At 37.8% G+C, this 19,193-nt stretch overlaps 1 protein-coding gene across 1 annotated transcript in view; it reads left to right on the forward strand.

Moving 5' to 3' along the window:
• CALCR (calcitonin receptor) overlaps positions 1-19,193 on the forward strand; it is a 61,769-nt gene that overhangs the window by 27,414 nt on the left and 15,162 nt on the right. The window contains exon 7 of the mRNA XM_046021354.1: positions 14,809-14,962. Coding sequence (XP_045877310.1) covers positions 14,809-14,962 — 154 coding nt within the window. The remainder of the gene's footprint in view (positions 1-14,808; positions 14,963-19,193) is intronic.

Here is a 19,193-nt window from a genome sequence, read left to right on the forward strand (position 1 = left end):
CAGAACCCATTTAACCTTATCCATCAACAAGAAAAATAAAAACTGCCCTGCTTACTTCCAAGAACTTGTCTTAGAGTCCCAAAAGAAGCATAAAGCTTTTAAAAAATTCCCAAGGGCACAATATTGCAAGTGATTGCTCACAAGTGATTGCTAACTCTTGCCCTATAACTAACGCCCTTGGTCTCTGCACTTGGCTTCCCTAACTCATCTATTAGTTTACTCATTGCTCTTAACAGTCTCATGAGTTATCACTGGATGTTTTCACTTTCATAGGATACTTTAGGGGCAGACGTGCCTATATACTTGGCCAGTCACCATGCACACACTGCTTGCTAGCCACCACCAGGTCAACCTGACTTTGCCTTGCAGCTTCTCTATTACCTGGAAACCTATAATAATAAAGCCTGTAAGCAGATGTCTAGGGACCCAGTTCAACTACAAGGCAGCTGATCTCCTGGGAGAATATAAGTGTGAGCGTAGAGGAGACAGAGAAATTAAGAGTAAGCTTTCTTATACAGGAGTGAGGTTGGTTCTGTCGCACACATTAGGGACTCTCAAAGTGACCTAAGTTTGAAAAACAGGAAAGAAGCTTATCTTTATGGCATGACTAACAACTGGTTCTGCCAATCAATATATTGTTAACCTAACAGAATTGTTACTTTAGCTATCTAAGAACAAACTTCCTAGGGAAAAAAAAAATGTAGAATCTTGAAAGGTAGAATTTAATACAGTCAATCAAGTGTTTATTGAGTGCCCAAACTCAAATTTTAGTCTTTAAGCTAAACTGAATTTCACAGAATTTGGGGAACATTGCTATTTACGATAATCCCTAGAAATGGACCACGCCTCATGTGGAAACAGCTTCCTATGTCTCACAACCATTCAGCCCTTTGTTTACCTATTTCCAAGTATTTGTAAAGTTTGTTTTTTTTTTAATGGAAAACAAAGGAGCAAAAGGTCTGTGTGCCTGAAAGAGAAGCCTCGTCTCCTCTGAGGGCAGACAAAATGAAAATAAGCCTCCGATAATAAGCCACTGACAGTGGGAAACAGGGAACAGTCATAATGTGTGAACACCCTGTGCCCCCTTTCACATTTCCAAAAGTCTTTTTTTTCCATAAGACAAAATTTGGAAATTTGCCCTGTTTACCAAATACATACAAATAGTGTTGGCTAAAAAGAAATAGCTACAATGACAAAAATTAATTCATGTTTGTAAGTTGTGTAGCTTAATGCACTTGGCCCCCCAAAACAAGGTCATTTGTGTTTAGTATGTTTTCTATTTGCAACAGTCACTGTTTTCCAGTGGGATCTTGCTAAATCTTTTCTCATATGCAAACAACACAGGGCTACTCTGTCTAAGCAAACAAAGTTAGTTCAACGAAGGGCAAGAAAGAACCCTTGAGTAGGGTATGTCTTATATGATACTCAACCTTGAACTGTTTATTTCCAAGAGAGAAAAAGGTCTTAAAATCTGTGTTATAGCTCCCCTTGAAAATAGATATTCTGTTATAAGAGGCCCAATTTATTAAGTATTGCTTCCCATCCAGGAGATTCTGAAAGTGAACTGCAGTTGAAACTATAAATTCAGTCATCAAGAAAGGAGAAATTTTCCCGTTGTAATATAATTAAATATAATATAAATTATATTTATAATTATATATATAATTATAATTTAATATATAATATATAATATTATATATAATATATTATATATATAATATTATATATTATATATATAATATATAATAATATAAATTAAATATAATATAATTAAATTTATAGGGGATAAAGAAGAAATAGGAAAAGTAGGAAAGCCCCATCTTTCCTAAGGGTAAAGTTCTCCATCTCTAAAGAGACAGACAAAATAACGTCTCAACACTGAGAATCAGGTCATCAATATATTACTAAATCACATGCAAAATTGTATATTTAAATGTTTTTAAATATATATATATAATGTATTTAAAATGTACTTTAAATACATTATATTCTCAACACTGAGAATCAGGTCATCAATATATTACTAAATCACATGCAAAATTGTATATTTAAATGTTTTTAATATATATATATATAATGTATTTAAAATGTACTTTAAATGAATTATTTAAAATATATTTTTCTTGAAAAAGTGACATTCCAGGAAACTTAGATTAAGGTTCTCCATAGCCAGGAAGAGTGGAGATAATAAAGAAAAACCCAAGAAAAGGCTCCCACCAAAAAACAAAACAAAACAAAACAAAACAAATCAAAATAAAAAACCAACAACAACAAAAACCAAAAAACAAACCAAACCCACAAGAAATTTTTGAAAAAGGGAAGTTATTGGACATTGTCAATTACACATATCAATTGAAATGATAACTATCAAAAAATATATAACTGCAGCCATAAATTAAGGAATATTTATCAGCATTCCATTTACCTGTGATTCAGGTATGTGTCATATATATATACATTTAAAGATACTTTTTCTCTTAAGCAAACTGAAAGCAGAGTTGTGGATTATTTTTTTTCATTTTGACCCAATTCTCAGGTCACTGAATCAGCAGTTAAGAGGCAAAAAGATTTTCCTTCCCAGTGCCCAAGGGAATATATTAAAGAGAAAGTTATTTCTTGTAAAAGGAGGCTGCATCATCCCAAATGCTGTTGCACTACTTCTGTAAGAGTTTATTTTGTTGGGGGCAAAAGAAAACAATGTTCTCACTCCTCAGTAGGGAATCCCCATGGGTTTGTGCCCCCTTTCCCATCTAAGTAGCTAGTTTCATTCCTTGAAATTTTTTTAAGTTAGGCAGATTCTCTGCTGTAAAACCAAGGGTGAGAATTTCATTCCTTGACATTCTTTTTTAAAGTTAAACTCAAAATAACTCATGGCATAAGTAAGGGCTGAATAGAGCCTCAGTGTATTGAGTGATGTGAAAATTGCCCCTTGTCATCTGTGTCATTTGAGCATTTCATTTCCATAATATCTAAAATTTCATTTTCTTGTTCTATCTGCTGATTTGATGATCTTCATGTAGAGAGTCGGGAGGCAGAATTAAAAGCATTGTTCTTACTGCATCTAAACGAAGCTGGCAGCATATTTGTCATTTTCTAGAAAGAAGCGTCTCTCTGCACTTTTCCTCCAGGTCTAAAAGGGACAATACAGGGAGATAAGTTTTTACTGGGAAACTGGGCACTTGCACTTCAAAAGCCAAAATAATCCAGTCCCATTTTCTCTAGCCTCTTACGTAAGTAAAGTCAAATGAGTCCCAAGTTGTGAAAAACAAAGTGAATTTCTTCTAATTCTAATTTGTTGGGACAGTTGAGCCACCAGACTATGTCATTCCTAGTTGTAGGAAGCTCAGTTTGGAATGGATGCCCAGAACTGAGACACCAGAGACAGATGAAACCCAGGTTGGAAACAGGACTCCTCATACCCAGTCCAGAGGAGGCTGGTGCAAGGGAGGGCATCTCAGTGTGAGAGAGGTGACAGGGACAGCAGTTTTTGAGACAAGGGAGATCACTGCAGGTAAAAATATATTGAAATTATCCACTTTTGTAGCCTACGGAAGAAATTAGACTGAGAATGAGAAAGTATGATGGATTTGAGGGACAATGCAGGAGAATGATGGTAAGAAAATATCCTACTCTGGTCATTTATGCTATTTCACTTTACCTATACATCGAAACCCATAAATGGTATTTTAACCAAGCTCATATGGTGCAGAGAAGTATGGAGGAATTTCTTTATTTCTTTTAAAATTTTTTATTTATAACAGACCACTTTCCCATATGGATTTGAAGAATTTATTGCTAAAAATGGCTATCAAACATCAATCCAACCTGTATTTTCTCTCATCTGGCCAATCTGGGTGGTTCCTCTTCACAGGAAATCAGTGATTACAAATGGTACCTTGTGAGATGGTTTAGGTAGTGAGGCTTCATGTCAACATTTGCAGCTAAGCTATCATGAATTTCTTATAGATTTGTTTTCACTCTCAAAAAGCTTATAGTTGAGATAGAAAGAATTCTGTACTCTCCGTCGGTGGTACATTCTGTTGGTTCATTGCTAGAAGGCTAAGGAGCCAGTCAGTTTGTACATAGCCAGATTGCTCCCAGTACTGTAGCATTGATCTTACTGGTCTTACAGGATCTCAAATCCTTAGTTCTTAAACTTAACTTACAGATTATTCTGCACCGTTAAGCAATGTCCTTAACCTCACTTTTCTAACGTGTAAAGTGCAGATGATAATAGCACCTTCCTCATAGAGTCGTTTGTGAGGGTTAAATGAACTGATACACCTAAAAATCTTCAAAGCATTCTGGGACATAACAACTCTCAAATGTTAGCTATTGTTATTTATATTATAGTTGTTATCATGGTTGTTGGGCCTTAAGCACTGTCATTTTCTCCCTTGGCACCTAGTTCCATTTCTGTATTACACAGCATAAATTTGGAAACTTAAGAGCCTTTGTATAAATAAATAAATAAATAAATAAATAAATAAATAAAATAAAACTGCTTAAATCGAAAAGGGACTAAGTGTAAAAACAGAATACAGAGTACTCAGAGGTTAGCAAATCGGAAATCACCAAAAGGGCAATGGTCTGAGAAAATAAAATTCAGTCAGTTATGGCTTGAGAACCTCTAGTGAAGAATGACATAATATCCTCATTATACCATATAGAGAAAGACCCTTGAGCGTGGCAAGCTGTTAATTTGTATTCCCCTCTTGCATTCCTAACAAGCTTTTCTTTTTTTTTTTTCATCATGTGTGTATCCTGCTGTTCTGTTTACTGTGGCCTTGTTTTCTGAACACTTCCAGAGTGCTTCCTTTGCCGATCTGTAGGTCATCTTCCAACATTCTTATCTTCGTTGGGACTTTTATCTCCCGTGCCTTCTTTCCCCCTAAACACACTGGATCCCAACTGTTCCATAGACTCCAACTCATTTTCTCTGACGCATTATCAGAAATCAGCTCAGGATTGCCTGACAGACTCACATTTAATTGCAAATGTTACATCCTTAAATTCCTCTGGAGAAAGACTGCAGTACTTCCTTACGAAGTTATTTAATGCTGACTTTCTGACTGGAGGATTTTTCTCCCTCATCCAGCTAGCTTTAAAGACTGTACAAGTCGACAGTTTTCAAGTTGATATGAGTGCCTTTTGCTCCTTCGTTTATCAACTGCCCTGGCATCTTGACAAAAAGTACTGTAATCCCTCCTCATGAGGTTTTCGCGTACATGTGCTCTAACTCGGGACTTGCCCCACTGCATTGTGTTTCTACTGGAACAGATAATTAGCATTATAAGCACTAGAAGGCCGGTGAGTAGCCAAAACAGGAATTGGTACCGAAGAATTTCCTTCTATAACCTAAACCCATTCAGAGTGGCCCAGGGACCAACAGCATCAGGATCCCCACCTGCTCCCTAGAAATGTAGAATCTCAGGTCCCATGTTAGACCTTTTAAATCATGATCTCTTCTGCTGGAGCCCAAGAACCTGTGTTTTAACAGGCTCTGCCAGTGATTTTGATGCACCCTAAAATTTGAGAAAATCACCCCCATAGGAAGATAATGACTATGGATGCTTTCATTATTTACATTTGACCTGGACATATTTGGAGGGATGTATTTTAAAATGCTTTCAGGAACTCAGATTCCTATAAGTAAACCATAGCCACCCCTTTCAGAATTTAATATCAAAGAGTAGATTGGGGCACTTTGGTTGCACAAGTTGGTTGAGCATTCAACTCTTGGTTTTGGCTCCAGTCATGATCTCAGGGTGTGGGATCAAGTCCCACATAGGGCTTTACACTGAACATAGAGTCTGCTTGAGATTCTCTCTCTCTCTCTCTCCCTCCCTCTGCCACTCCCCTTTCTAAAATAAATAAATATTTTTTTCTAAAGGAGTAGATTAAAGGGCATTTTCAACCTTGTAAGATATGAAGGGATGAGAGGAAAAGTTAAGCAATATTCCTTTTTAGTTCTCCATGTATCAAAATAACCCTCTCAATTTAATAGAAGAGAGCTGAGGAAATTACCAACCTTACTGAATGTCAGTCTCATTTAATCCATCCTCCTTGGTAGACAAACAAAATGTTTGCCCAAAATTCGCAGTGTTATTCACTCCAGTTCCGAATTATTCAAGGAAGATCATGGATATGAAGCCTCCATGTCCCAAAAGTTTCTGCCCATACAAGACAGAATGATCTACACATCACGTAGATACAAGAGACAAAACAAGCCAGAGACACAGCCTCAGCTGGTGCCTTGTTGACATACATATATATGTTGGCCAGATCTTCTGGAACATTCACAGAAGAACAAAAATGTGCTTTCCAGAAACTTAACAGACTCCAACAAAATCAACCAGAAGATCAGAATCCTTTTTGTTTTGGCTTTTTGTTGTGATTAACCTACCTCTCTCCCACAAGGATTTACTTCTCCACATTTTTGCTCACCACTCTTCCCCATCTCCTAGTTTTTCTGGATGGCTTCATCCCAGTTTTCACCTGTAACCAATCCTGGTGGTCTGTGTGGAAGTGACTAGAACATAGATAAAGTCCTAATCCAAGCAGTTGTTCACAGGAGACAGCATTGCCCCTACAGTCCTGACTGCTTTTTCCAGAGGAAACCCCACATTGACTCTGAAAGTATAAAATACTTCTTCCATTGCACCTGGGCTCAGTATGTCATGTTTTCCTAGAGAAACTGAATGAAACCCTTTCCAGTTTTTCCTGATTCACATAATGTCCTCAGATAACTGTGAATGACACAGAAAACTTCTCTGGGGTAGCACTACTACAGCTCCCCAAAGAGAAGTTGTCCTGAAAAAAAAGTAATCAAAAATCTCCCTCATAGGAAGATAAAGAGGCCTTGGGGATTTAGAAATTAACATTTAGAAATAAAAACACCCAAGAAAAAGAAAATTTACAGTCCTGTGACTAGAGCAAGTTAAATGCTAATCTGAAAAGCAGACATACAATAGGTAAGGAAAACCTACGAAGAAAACAAGAACATGAAAATCTTCACTGAAACCTGAAATTTGAGGTCATGAGGCACCAGGCCAGGTGTAAGCTACCTTTGATATAAATATATCACATTCCAGAGAAACATTCTCATTTCTCCCTCTAAACTCTGCACATTTGGAATGCAGTCCAATGGCTGATATGTTGGGGAAACCTAACATTCCTAACAGCATGAAATGATCAGTCACCTAATAAAGAAATTGATTCAAAGAATATAAAGTTTTGGGGCACCTGGGTGGCTCAGTTGGTTAAGCTTCTGCCTTTGGCTCAGGTCATGATCCCAGGGTCCTGGGATTGAGCCCCATTTTGGGCTTCCTGATCAGTGGGGAGTCTGCTTCTCCCTCTGACACTCCCCCCTCTTGTGCTCTCACTCTCTCTCTCCCCACAAAATAAAAATCTTTAAAAAAACAATATAAAGTTTTGCTTATAAATTTATAGATTATCATCCTTAAAATGAAGGCCTAAAGAGAGAAGCAGTATTGTGGAGTTGTATGCTAGCTGTGTTGGGTATTAACATTTGCCTATAAAAATAACATTCTCAAATAATCAAAATTATCCTCGAAAATCCCTTAAATCATCTATCAAGTACAATATACTTTCCTCTACAGAAATGCTTACGCACACAAAATTTTGAGGGTGGGTTGTTTTTCTGGACAACTTTCTCTCCTTGGAGTGCTGAGTTCCTTGCTTTCAGACAGCTTCCAGAATAATAAGGAACCACTTACAAAAGGGAGAAAATGGCAGTGATAAATAACATCACTAATTTTTTGCTAAGTCTTTTTGAAAACTTTGTAAAATGGATACTGTTTTGGAGACTTTGTAAAACTGATATTGTTTTAGAAAAGAAAAGCAATAGGAAAGATTGAAAAAGTAAGTCCTTAACTCTAAAAATGTAAAATAATTTCTCTTCCTTTGATTATCTACCAAAATATTCAGATACCTCATTCCCTCATGACATGTCTCAAGACAATTCACAACCTCAAATAATTAAGTAAGGGAAATAAAACTCTTCTCAGCATCCCTCATCTCATCCGATCTAGTATCTCCTATTTTGTTTTGGTCTTATAACTGGGTTCAGTAGTGTTTAATGAATGATAAATAAACACAGCCTTCCCATCATATCACAGAGAACGGGAACACTTGTAAACTTTTTCACGTAAAACCAAAAGCTAATTATAGAAATCCTTCTCCAATAATAATACTTCAAAATGATCCTGAAATCGAAATTCCTTCTCACAGATAGGGGGCAGACTGATGAAAGACCCCATAACGTAGGACCTTTTTCAATCATTTGAGAGCATGTTGTCTCTTGATTTTCTGTTTTCTAAAGAAGTGCTATTTGGAATGATGGGATGGGGAGAAGAGATACTGAGTATTTGACTCAGACAAAACCTTGTTTTCTTTTAATTGAAATGATAAGGGAAGCAGCAAAAGACATACTTTTAAATAGGTCTCATATAACGATGGCCATTGTAGAAAAATATTTCAACTGCATACATAACTAGTACTTCAATAGAGAGCATCCGTCTTCCTGTCACATGCAATTGAATTCAGCTGATAAATAAGTCTTGCATCTCTCCTTTATGAGAAAAAAATGATTATGGATTTTACATGTAATAAGCTCAAAGGCCTTGAAAATTTCTGGATGATTTGCATGCAGTGTAAATAATTGAAAAATGTGAACCATTGTGACAAAGTAAAAAGGAAGTATATTATCAAAGTTAAACTACCAGGTGTATAGGTGACTATATTTTTAAATATGTTATTTAACCATTATCTCAAGCCTGGGAATGTATTAAGATAAACTGCAAATCATGAAAATTGGAAGTGTTTTCAAGGAGAAGAATTTGTATGCCCAGCTTGAAGACCTCTGTGCAAAGAAAAGGAACTGCTTTAGCAGGGCCATAGGGTATAAAGGATGGGGCATTGTTGACGTTGGGAATGCTACCTTCTAAAGATATCAAAACTTAGAAGAACATGGCAGAGACTCAGGAGGGCACCCCTACCAGAGATCCTGCCCAGCAGTGTAGGTTTTTTATTGATGTCAATAGCCTGACCCCTTCAGACATTTGCAAGAACCATAGGTCTGTTAGGAAAAAAGGACTCTGGAATTTATTTGCCAAATCTTGATTAAGCAGCTCTTATTTTGATACGCGAGAAAAAATCAAAGTAGGTATCAAAATATTTTTAGTGAACAACATTATAAACACTACCCAAAACCATATTCATTTAGATTTAATTAGCATCTACTGCTCACCTTTTGTATAAATATTATTGAGTTAGGGGCGCCTGTGTCGCTCAGATGGTTAAGCGTCTGTCTTCAGCTTGGATCATGATCCCAGCGTCCTGGGATTGAGTCCGGTGTTGGGCTCCCTGCTCCGCAAGGAGCCTGCTTCTCCCTCTGCTTCTGCCTCTCTCTGTGTGTCTCTCATGAATAATAGATAAGGGGAAAGATAAATACATAAATAAATATTATTAGGTTTAAATTCTGAGGGTCCAGATAGGAGAAATAGCAGAGACAAAAAGATGATCAAGTAGACACATATTTAATAGCAATTTCATGTTCACTTAATATGTAATCTAAATGTCCATTAAGTAAAATGTAATAAAAAATTAACCTGGCAATTTTAACCAATGTAGACCACAATTCTTTATTAAACAGCATTTCTAAAAATGTCTTTTCCTTCAAGCAAAATATCTAGAGATCGACTTACCGATTCTTCTTCCCTGGCTCAAGTAAACATAACTTTGCACCCTTCCTTCTGTGCTAAAATGAACCGATGAGAAACCTTTTTTGAAGCTTCAGGGAAACATAAATAATCATGCTTAATCACTGGAAGTCACTCTGAACCTAGAGCAAACTTTAAACTTTCTACTTTAAAACATGACAAACCTGGCAGCTTTGACTTGACCGAATTAATATAGAAGCTGAACCTGTTCACCTGATACTTCATTTTCTCAATGAAAGGCAGAAATTGCAAGTATTTTGTAGAAGAGAAGAGTTTTTGGTCACATATAAAATATATTATGTGAACGAAATACGCACTGGCTTGGCCCTTGCCAAAGATTTCCAGTGTAGAAAGCTTACCTTTGGCAGCACTTCTCTGGGCCTTCAAGACACTAAGTTTCTTGGGAGTGTGGTTGGTATTTAACAACTTCAACCTTCCAGCCTAACACCTGTAATCCAGTAAAGAGTAAGAAGTATCTGTAATGCCACATTCCACATCTGCATTTCCTATGGTTCTCCATTCCCATTTCTTTTAATGTCTTCAGTCCTTCCACTAAGGTTTCTATGAATGATAGGATTAAATGTGTAATCCTTTCCAGAGGTATGGCATTTTAATAAGGAAATAGTCTTAAACTAAAGAAATGAAATTATGTGGCATATCGGACATTTTGAAGATGGTGTTCTCTAGCTCCCTTTCAGACCTGGTAACATACCCATAGGGCAAAGGTACCAAGAATGGTTCATGGTAGATTCTTCAATGGCTTAGAAGTAGGATATAGGCTGTGACCTACTGTTACCTGCATTACTTCCATAGATCAGTGCTGATTTCCTTTCTACTTCTCATCCCCAAATCCTTCCCTTGTCCCCAGCACAACCAAAGAACACCTCAAAATATTGACCACCTGTTCTTAGGTTGGTTTTTTCTAAAAAACCAAAAAATTCCAAGGCAGTTTTCTTATGGAAGCATTCTTTCCCCCATTGAATGTTTTTGTTTAAAGATTTATTTATTTATTTGAGACAGAGAGAGAGAATGGTCATGGGTAAGGGCAGAGGAAGGGAGAGAGAGAATCCCAAGGAGACTCTGAGCTGAGCATGGACCCTGACACAGGGCTTGATCCCACAACCCTGAGATCATGACCTGAACTGAAACCCAGAGTCAGATGCTTAACCAACTGAGCCACCCAGGTGTCCCCACTGAATTGTTCTTAAAACACTAGCACACATTATTTTCTATGCGATGCAGATGAGAAGAATTATTCTTAAGTGTGGTTGGGAGATATAACTGGAATAAAATCTGCAACCGAACATCAACATTCCATAAAATTTTGAGGTTGACTTAATTTATTAGACTAAAGAAAATCTTTTTGCTATAATTCCAATTCCATTTTTAATCAAATTACTATAAAGGCTCTTCATGCCATGTGATGAAAACATAGATTTGTCTAATGAGTATACCAAATCAAGAAAACTGTAGGATCTCTTCTCTTGATAGTGACATCATTGCTCAAAACATTGTATGTTTTATTGAAATACAAACAGATAATGAAGACACTAAATGGTGATACAATTCATCTGAAGCCAAAGTGGATAGTACTGCTTTTACTTCTTAGGATACATATCATTCACAGAATTATCTCTGTTGCCCATAATAATGAAGAAAATAAAATAGAACATAATTCACAAATTCCATATATTTTTGACTTGGAACATTTGTTGTTTTATTTGGGAGTGATCTGGTTGTATTTGAATATAGATTATTTCTTGCAATTTAGGAAATCATTAATCTATACAAAATTATAGTATTAGACTGCTTCCTGGAAGAATAGTCAAAGAGCTATTTAACTAATTTGATCTCAGAATTAATCTTTTATTACCTCATGCTGCTAAGCAGAAAACCATTCCAGAATGATGGGGAGGACTAACCTTAGGCAAGAGGACCTGTCTCTTTGTTGAATGCCTGGTTTACTCCATCCTTGAGGGAAGAGTTGTAATCAAGTCAGAGATTATATGACTATACCTTATTCATCTTGATATTCACAGAGATACTAGAGTTCCTGTCTCATAATAGGTTTTCCATAAATGTTTGTTGAATGCACCTGAATGACCTTGAGTATCTCAGGCATGTGATTCTTCACTAGGAACCTAAATTAGAAACTCCTAAAATATTTTGAAAATACACAGGGAAGTTAAGGTCTGGTTATGTATATTTTGTAAGTGTTCCCCAGGTGATATGATGAACAACCCTGGTTATGAACCACTGATCTAAGTGGTGATGAATTTTATAAAAATTTTAATAATCATCTTGATCATCTAGATATATCAAATTATGTCCATGATATATTGGGGGAAAAAACTAGTAGACTATTGATTTTCAGACTTTTTGTGAACTTTTGAGCCATTTAGCCTCAAAAAATATCTTACCCTAAACCCAAATACAAATGATCCTCATTATTCAAAGAATCCATATTTGCAAATTTGCTTACTTGCTAAAAATTTATTTGTAAGTCCAAAATCCATATTCTCAGGGCTTTCATATTTCACATATTCTACTCTGTGCATTTTCACAGACATGCACAGAGTAGCAAAAACACTGAGTCACTTGATGTACACATTCTGTACAAGGCAACACTCTGTCTTCTTATTTCATCTCACATAGTGTAAATGTCCTTTTCATGGTCTATTTAATGCCACGTTTTTCACATTTTTGTGCTTTTTGTTAGTGATTTGCTTCAAATGACCCCCAAGCACAATGCCTAAATGCTGTCATCTTCCTAAACACAACCAGGCTATGAAGTATCTAACAGAAAAAAATAGATATGTTGATATGTTAGATGAGTTTCCCTCAGGCAGAAGTTATAGTGCTGTTAGCCGTGAGTTCAATGTTAGTAAATGAACAAAATAAAATAAATAAGTTCTCTTTAAACAGAAACAAATAAAAGTTATATATTGATTGGTGGATGAAAATGTTTAGACCAGAGGCTTAGAGGAACCTGACCCTGTATTTTCCTTTGGAGCCATAGCTCAGTATTTGCTAATTCAGTTTTTGCAGTAACTTTGTAGAACATAACTATTGTGAATAATGAGAAGTGACTGTATATAAAACATGAAGCCAAACTGCTCTGGGTGAGAAAGAGCCTCCTCTTTGCACAGGACTATTGTCTTTATCTTTTTCCTCTCTCTTCCTCTATGAGTGGCAGCCACCTAAGTATTCTACCCTGGGATTCTTTTTTTTTTTTTAATATTTTATTTATTTGACAGAGAGAAATCACAACTAGGCAGAGAGGCAGGCAGAGAGAGAGGAGGAAGCAGGCTCCCTGCGGAGCAGAGAGCCCCATGTGGGGCTCGATCCCAGGACCCTGAGATCATGACCTGAGCCGAAGGCAGAGGCTTTAACCCACTGAGCCACCCAGGCGCCCCTCTACCCTGGGATTCTTGACCCGGAAGGCATAGAGCTTTCAAATAAGAGTAGTCTTCAAAATGAATGCAGAGTATCGACTGCATTTCTTATTTCAGCTATATGTTTGAGTTTATGTGCACCTAACAAGTATTTGCTTAGCAAATGCAAACTCATATAAAATTAAATCAAATAATTCCAATCAGAAAGGTATTCAGATAGAGGGGGGGAAAAAGTCAGTGCCTTCCTAAGCCAAATATAAATTATTATTTTGGGTCACCTGATGTTTTGAATTCTGTGCACTGCTCTTCTACTTTGGTCAGAATCAGAAGTTGCTTCTGTCTCTGAAAAATGCAGTATTTGCTTTCTTGTGGACCCAGCTGGCATTTTCCTATGTTCTATGAGTCCCAGAAGGATTGAGCACATTGGATTCTCAGTAAATAAATTATTACTGCTATGCATTAAATAGAAATGTGCAGTCCTGAAAAGGTTAGTGCAGCACTGAAAGTCATGTTATGGCTTTCTTACTTTGTAAAAAAGAAAGCCTGAAATCAGTCAGATTCAAATGCAATAGGGAGCAACATGATGTAAAGCAGAGCAGTTGGCAAAATAATAATGCAAAAAATCATCTCTAATACCTAACGTCTTGAATAGTAAATGTTGTTGTTGTTATTGATACAGAGAGTTAAGCACAGTTAAATATCTTAGGGTAGTGATCCTCAACCAGGAACATTTTGCTCCCCAGGGTATATTTGGAAATGTCTGGAGACATTTTTGATATTATGAATGGGTCAGGGCTGCTACTGGTGTCTAATGGACAGAGGTCAGGAATAAGGCTAAGTGCCCAACAATGCACAGGACAGCACCTCATAAGAATGACAATATATCATCTGGTCCAAAATATTTGTGGTACCAAAATGAGAAGCCCTATTCTAAAGGTGACTATGAAATAATTTAGGGTATTCTGTTATACAGTTTAAGCAATGATTATTTCTATACAGACAATATGTACCTGATCTGATTCCCCAGAGATGTGGTTCCTTCCTCTGCACTGAGTACTAAACAAGGATGCTATTCCTAATCTCTGTGCACCAAACATGTGGATCCCAATTTAGAAGCTAAGCCTCCCATATGACAACAAAATCACTCACATCCGATGGGTTCAGCATAGCTCCTGGCTCCTACATGAGAAATTTATGACTTGGTTCTCTCCTCTGTATTGCTAACGAGACATCATCAACAGATCAATGGACTTTAGGAGCATCATGAACAATTTCTGGGTTATTCGCCTCATTGGCCACAGAAAAGGGGCCATAAAAGTCATGTGAAAAATCCTTGGATGCTCAAAAACTATAGGCTCAGAAACATTGCAGGGAAATCAACCTGTTGAGTCTATATAAGTCACCGGAATGTAACAGGAAAAGAACACATTGAGGACATGGCTTCCATGGCCCTAAATGGCTGTTTACCTGTAATACGAATGCAATATTAATGGTCTATGCACTGTCATTCTGATTTGTGGGGACAGAGGGTGGCACAGGTCCACAGATGCCTGGGGAAACTCCCTCACAGGCTGAATGCAAATCCTTTGGTTCGTATTAACATTTACCCTCTGTTCACTGTCACACCCTTGCCAATATCTTCACTGACTTCCTCCCTTTCTTTCTGACAGCTGAGCTGCAAGATTTTGCATTTCTTTCACCAGTACATGATGGCGTGCAATTATTTCTGGATGCTCTGTGAAGGAATCTATCTGCACACCCTCATCGTGGTGGCCGTGTTCACCGAGGAGCAGCACCTGCGCTGGTATTATCTCTTGGGCTGGGGTATGTATTTTTCCAGCTGAGTTTTGAGTCACCTTCACCTCTGTCTGTAAATTTACAGTCTTCTTCTAGTCTTGGTCTCAAAAAATGATCAGGAGTCTAGGTCTTGGGAGGAATGATGGGACACAGGTTGGGGCAGGAGTTCAGTCTCCAAGAGAGCTTGGTAAAAGCCCTTTAACAGGTTCATATGGATTGTGATCAGTGTGGGAGTCAGTGCAGAGAAGGAGGAGTGTGGTTATGTGTTTCACCAGGAAGCAGACCCCACTACAGATGGACAAATGTGCCCTGACTGAGAGAAGATCTGATCAGACTCTCCCTTCAGTTTTATTTATCACCTGTTTGTAGAGCAAAAGAGTTTCACATTTTCGATTCTGTATCTCCTCCATTCGGGCACCACTTCCCTCCCTCAAAAACATTCTTTCTTATCAATCCATCAGCAGGACTTCTCCAGTGAAAGGTCAGGAGGTAGACTATCACCAAGCAATAGACATAAATAACCTCATAGGACTCCACAGTGCATGGCAATGGCTTTGAAGAGCCTGTAGTTGGTTGCTTAAACCATCGCTGCTTCTGCACAGATTGACTAAGGTAGGGTGTTGAGGTCAATGGGGCGACTCTAAAATTTCTCCCCTTCCCCCAGGGGATGCTAAAGTTTAGCTCACTCTGATGGAAGGAAACTAGGTAGGTAGTGAGGCAGGGAGAGGGAAAAATGTCTGAGACCAAAAAGCATGCTGTCAAAAAAAAAAAAAAAAAAAAAAAAAAAAGACACATCCTGTGAACCTCCCATACCAGAGAAAGATCCTGACTGTAGAGCCAAAGGTTTGCCCTTATTCTTCACTGATAGAGTGACTGTGGCTCTTGGAGCAGAAGCTGTGGATTACCCTCAATTAATCCCGCTCTTTCATGCGGCATTTGGCAGAGCCCCTAAAAATACTGATAGGAAAGGAAAGAGTTAATGAGGAGAGAAGATAATCCAAGGGTTTTCTGAGAACATCAACCTTTGTACTTAAATCCCTACTCAACAGGCATTGTCACCAAGGTATGGAAATATATCTGGGAAGTTATGTAGGTGACCTAAAGTCTTTCACAGTCTACACCAGGCCTGGTCCTATGTGATACTTGTTTCAGTAACACCCTTCCTAACAGGTGTATATGGACTTTAACAAAACATATGACCCCAAACCAATAGGACAAATGTATAATGGTTGGTTAGTGGGGCAGATATTTGGGGTGTGTCATCAATGAATTGATCATGCTATGTCTCTTCGGTTGCAAGTAACAGAGAACAATATTTTCTAACTTAAGCAAAAAGAGAATCTAGAGTATCTCCTGGAAGTCAAGGGCTGAAATGCCACCAAAGCTACTATAAGGGTTGCCCACCAGGACTAGAAAAGGAGCACTTTCCCTCTATCTTTTGTTTCTGGTTTTTTTTCTGTTTTCCCCTAAGCATCTGTTTTAACCCTTCTCTGTCTGTATAGACCATAGATCACAGGGTCTCCAATCCTAATGGTCAGTACAAGCTACCCCAGATTTTCCTGAGCTCACATTTTTCTGTTCCAGGTACATAAAAAGACTAGATGCTTGTCTTTAAGTCCCAATTCTGAATAGCAGGACAAGAGAATCTGATTGGTCCAATTGAACTCAGGGGGCCAGCCCCAGCTCAATGAATCATGGCCACGAACTTTGAGAGGGAGATGATCACATAGTGCAAACATGTCTGGAAATGTGTGACCCATCCAAAAAAATGGGAGAGGGGTCTTTGTGACCTGGACAACCCATCTAGAATATACCCCAAACCACCTCACCACTGTTCCCCCACGACCCCCTCATTCTGTTACCTTAACCATCCGGCGAGATTAGAAAGCCGGCTTGTGACTGTCCTGCCAGTCCCACATCCAGTGCTAGGTTCTCTTGCTCTTCCTTGACCTCAAAACAGGTAGAACACAAAGATCAAAATGGCCTTTCATTATTTTTTTTTCTTTTAGTTGCAGCCTTCCACAAAGAGGCTGATCTTACCTTTCCCTGACCTTCTCTGCCTCATACGTACCTTGTCAGAGATTTCTTGTCCTCCAAAGCTAATCATACCAGGAATCAGCTGAATACAGTTCAATGCCCCCAATAGTAATTCTGATCATTACAATAGTAATGATTGGTGCTGGTCAGATGCCTTCCAACTGAAGACCTGAAAATAACATCCCACCCCTCCACACACACACACACACACACACACACACACACATGCACACACACCATTTCTGTCTGATGGATTTTACTTATGTCCTTTAAAATAAAATCTATGGCATATTTCTTATACTGGTTTTGACTATTCAAAAACATCTATCTACCATACTCAGAAATTTTTCCATGGAGTAAAAAGGCTGTAAATTTATTCTTGCCTGTGACATTCAGCAGAGATGAGGGCACCCTGGAAGGAACAATTTATAATTACTCTTTCCATTCTGATGCATTGTGAATTAGTTATAAAACTTTTGACATCATCATAGACAGCTCGATGAAGACATCTGCTTAACACGCATAAACAATTCAGAGGGAAAAAGGAACAAGCTGTTCAGTTGTATCAAAAAGAAGGTAATAAAAATAAGTAAAAATATTTATGGGATACCTTAACCTTCCTTAATCAGAAAATACTTAAAACTGTATCAGAATGATTGAAGTGGGATCCTAAGGAACATTGCACTCAGTAAGGTAAGCATGGAATCATAAATTGAAAAGAATGAGGATTTGTACTCCCCCCAGACAGATGTTTGGAAAGACAAATAGTCAACCAATAGAGTTCTAAAATGTAATTATTTTTTAGCAGGCCAGACCTAAATCTATCTTATTCTACCCCTGCACACATGCGTGTGCGTGCACATGCTCCAAAATTCCACCAAACCCTTTACCGTGTCTGAGAACAAAATTGAGACACAACCATGATGATGTGTTTTGAAGCAATAGTTCTGTCCTAGAATTTTGGGCAAGCATTGTCTTTGGGTGGGAGGAAAATAGCTAAAAGTGCAACTGAAATAGTGCCTCAAGAAAAATAGTGTCACAGGCTCTTTAAAGAATTTCTAATGGACCATAAGAGACTATGGACTCTGAAAAACAACCTGAGGGTTTTGAAGGGTCAGGGGTGGGAGGTTGGGGGAACAGGTGGTGGGTAATGGGGAGGGCACGTTTTGCATGGAGCACTGGGTGTTGTGCAAAAACAATGAATACTGTTACGCTGAAAAAATAAATAAAATGGAAAAAAAAAAGATGTCATGAATTTTAAAAGGAAAAAAAAAAGAATTTCTAATGGAGCAGAGAGGAAGAAATTTCTACTGGATAATATTTTTATTGTCCTTTTGAAATTATTTTCACACCTAAAAAGTATGATAGTTCCTAAATTTTATGGTGCCATGAAATAAGGTAAAACCTGTGCTTTGAAAACAGTCTGAGAGTGGGACAGCCGAAGATTTGGTCCAAGAAATCTGTGCCCGAAGATGTGACTTTGTTTACAGGTGATGTATGTCCCATCCATTCATGTCAGCTGTGAATGGTATTACCCACAGGATAATGGTATTATCCTGTTCCAGATCCTGGAATTATAAAAGATCCTAAAAATTATAAAAGACATAAGGAACATCACCCTCTGGGAGGAAAGTATCCAGTGGTATAATGGTATAATTCTCCCTCCCCAACACAAAGTGAAAGAATGCTTTTTTTTTTTTTTTTTTTGTAGTTACTGTGTTACAAATCTGTACAGGACCACTTACTAGTTGATTTCTCTCAAATCGAAGCAACTTCAAATAGTGAGGTTTAGTTCTCAGAAAAAAATTATTTGTTTTACAGCCCTCTCCTGATTGATTCTTCACCTTGCTCTTTCTCCTCTTGTTATAAATTAAAGAAGGAAATTCCCTCTGCGGACTCTTACAATGAACACACAGAATTTATCTAGTCTCCCTAAAAAAAAAAAAAAAAAAAAAAAATCCTAGGGAGAAGGGATTATTTTTACAGTCCCCAACTTCAGTGGCAGGAAGGGCCTTTGGGGCTCTTGGGGCCTGGGGGATAAGAGGAAGAGGAAGGGGAAACAAACTGCCCAAACAAGGCAAAGAAGCACTAGGAATGAGCAGAGTTGGGGTCCGCATTCCTCTGTACATTAAGGAACACGTCCTCCTCTCTACAAAATGATGAGGTGGGAGTGAAAACTCCATATGCTGCTTCTGCTAATTCTAAAACGTATGTTTCAGAA

Source organism: Meles meles, chromosome 10, assembly GCF_922984935.1.
Source record: "Meles meles chromosome 10, mMelMel3.1 paternal haplotype, whole genome shotgun sequence".
In the NCBI taxonomy this organism is placed as follows: domain Eukaryota; kingdom Metazoa; phylum Chordata; class Mammalia; order Carnivora; family Mustelidae; genus Meles; species Meles meles.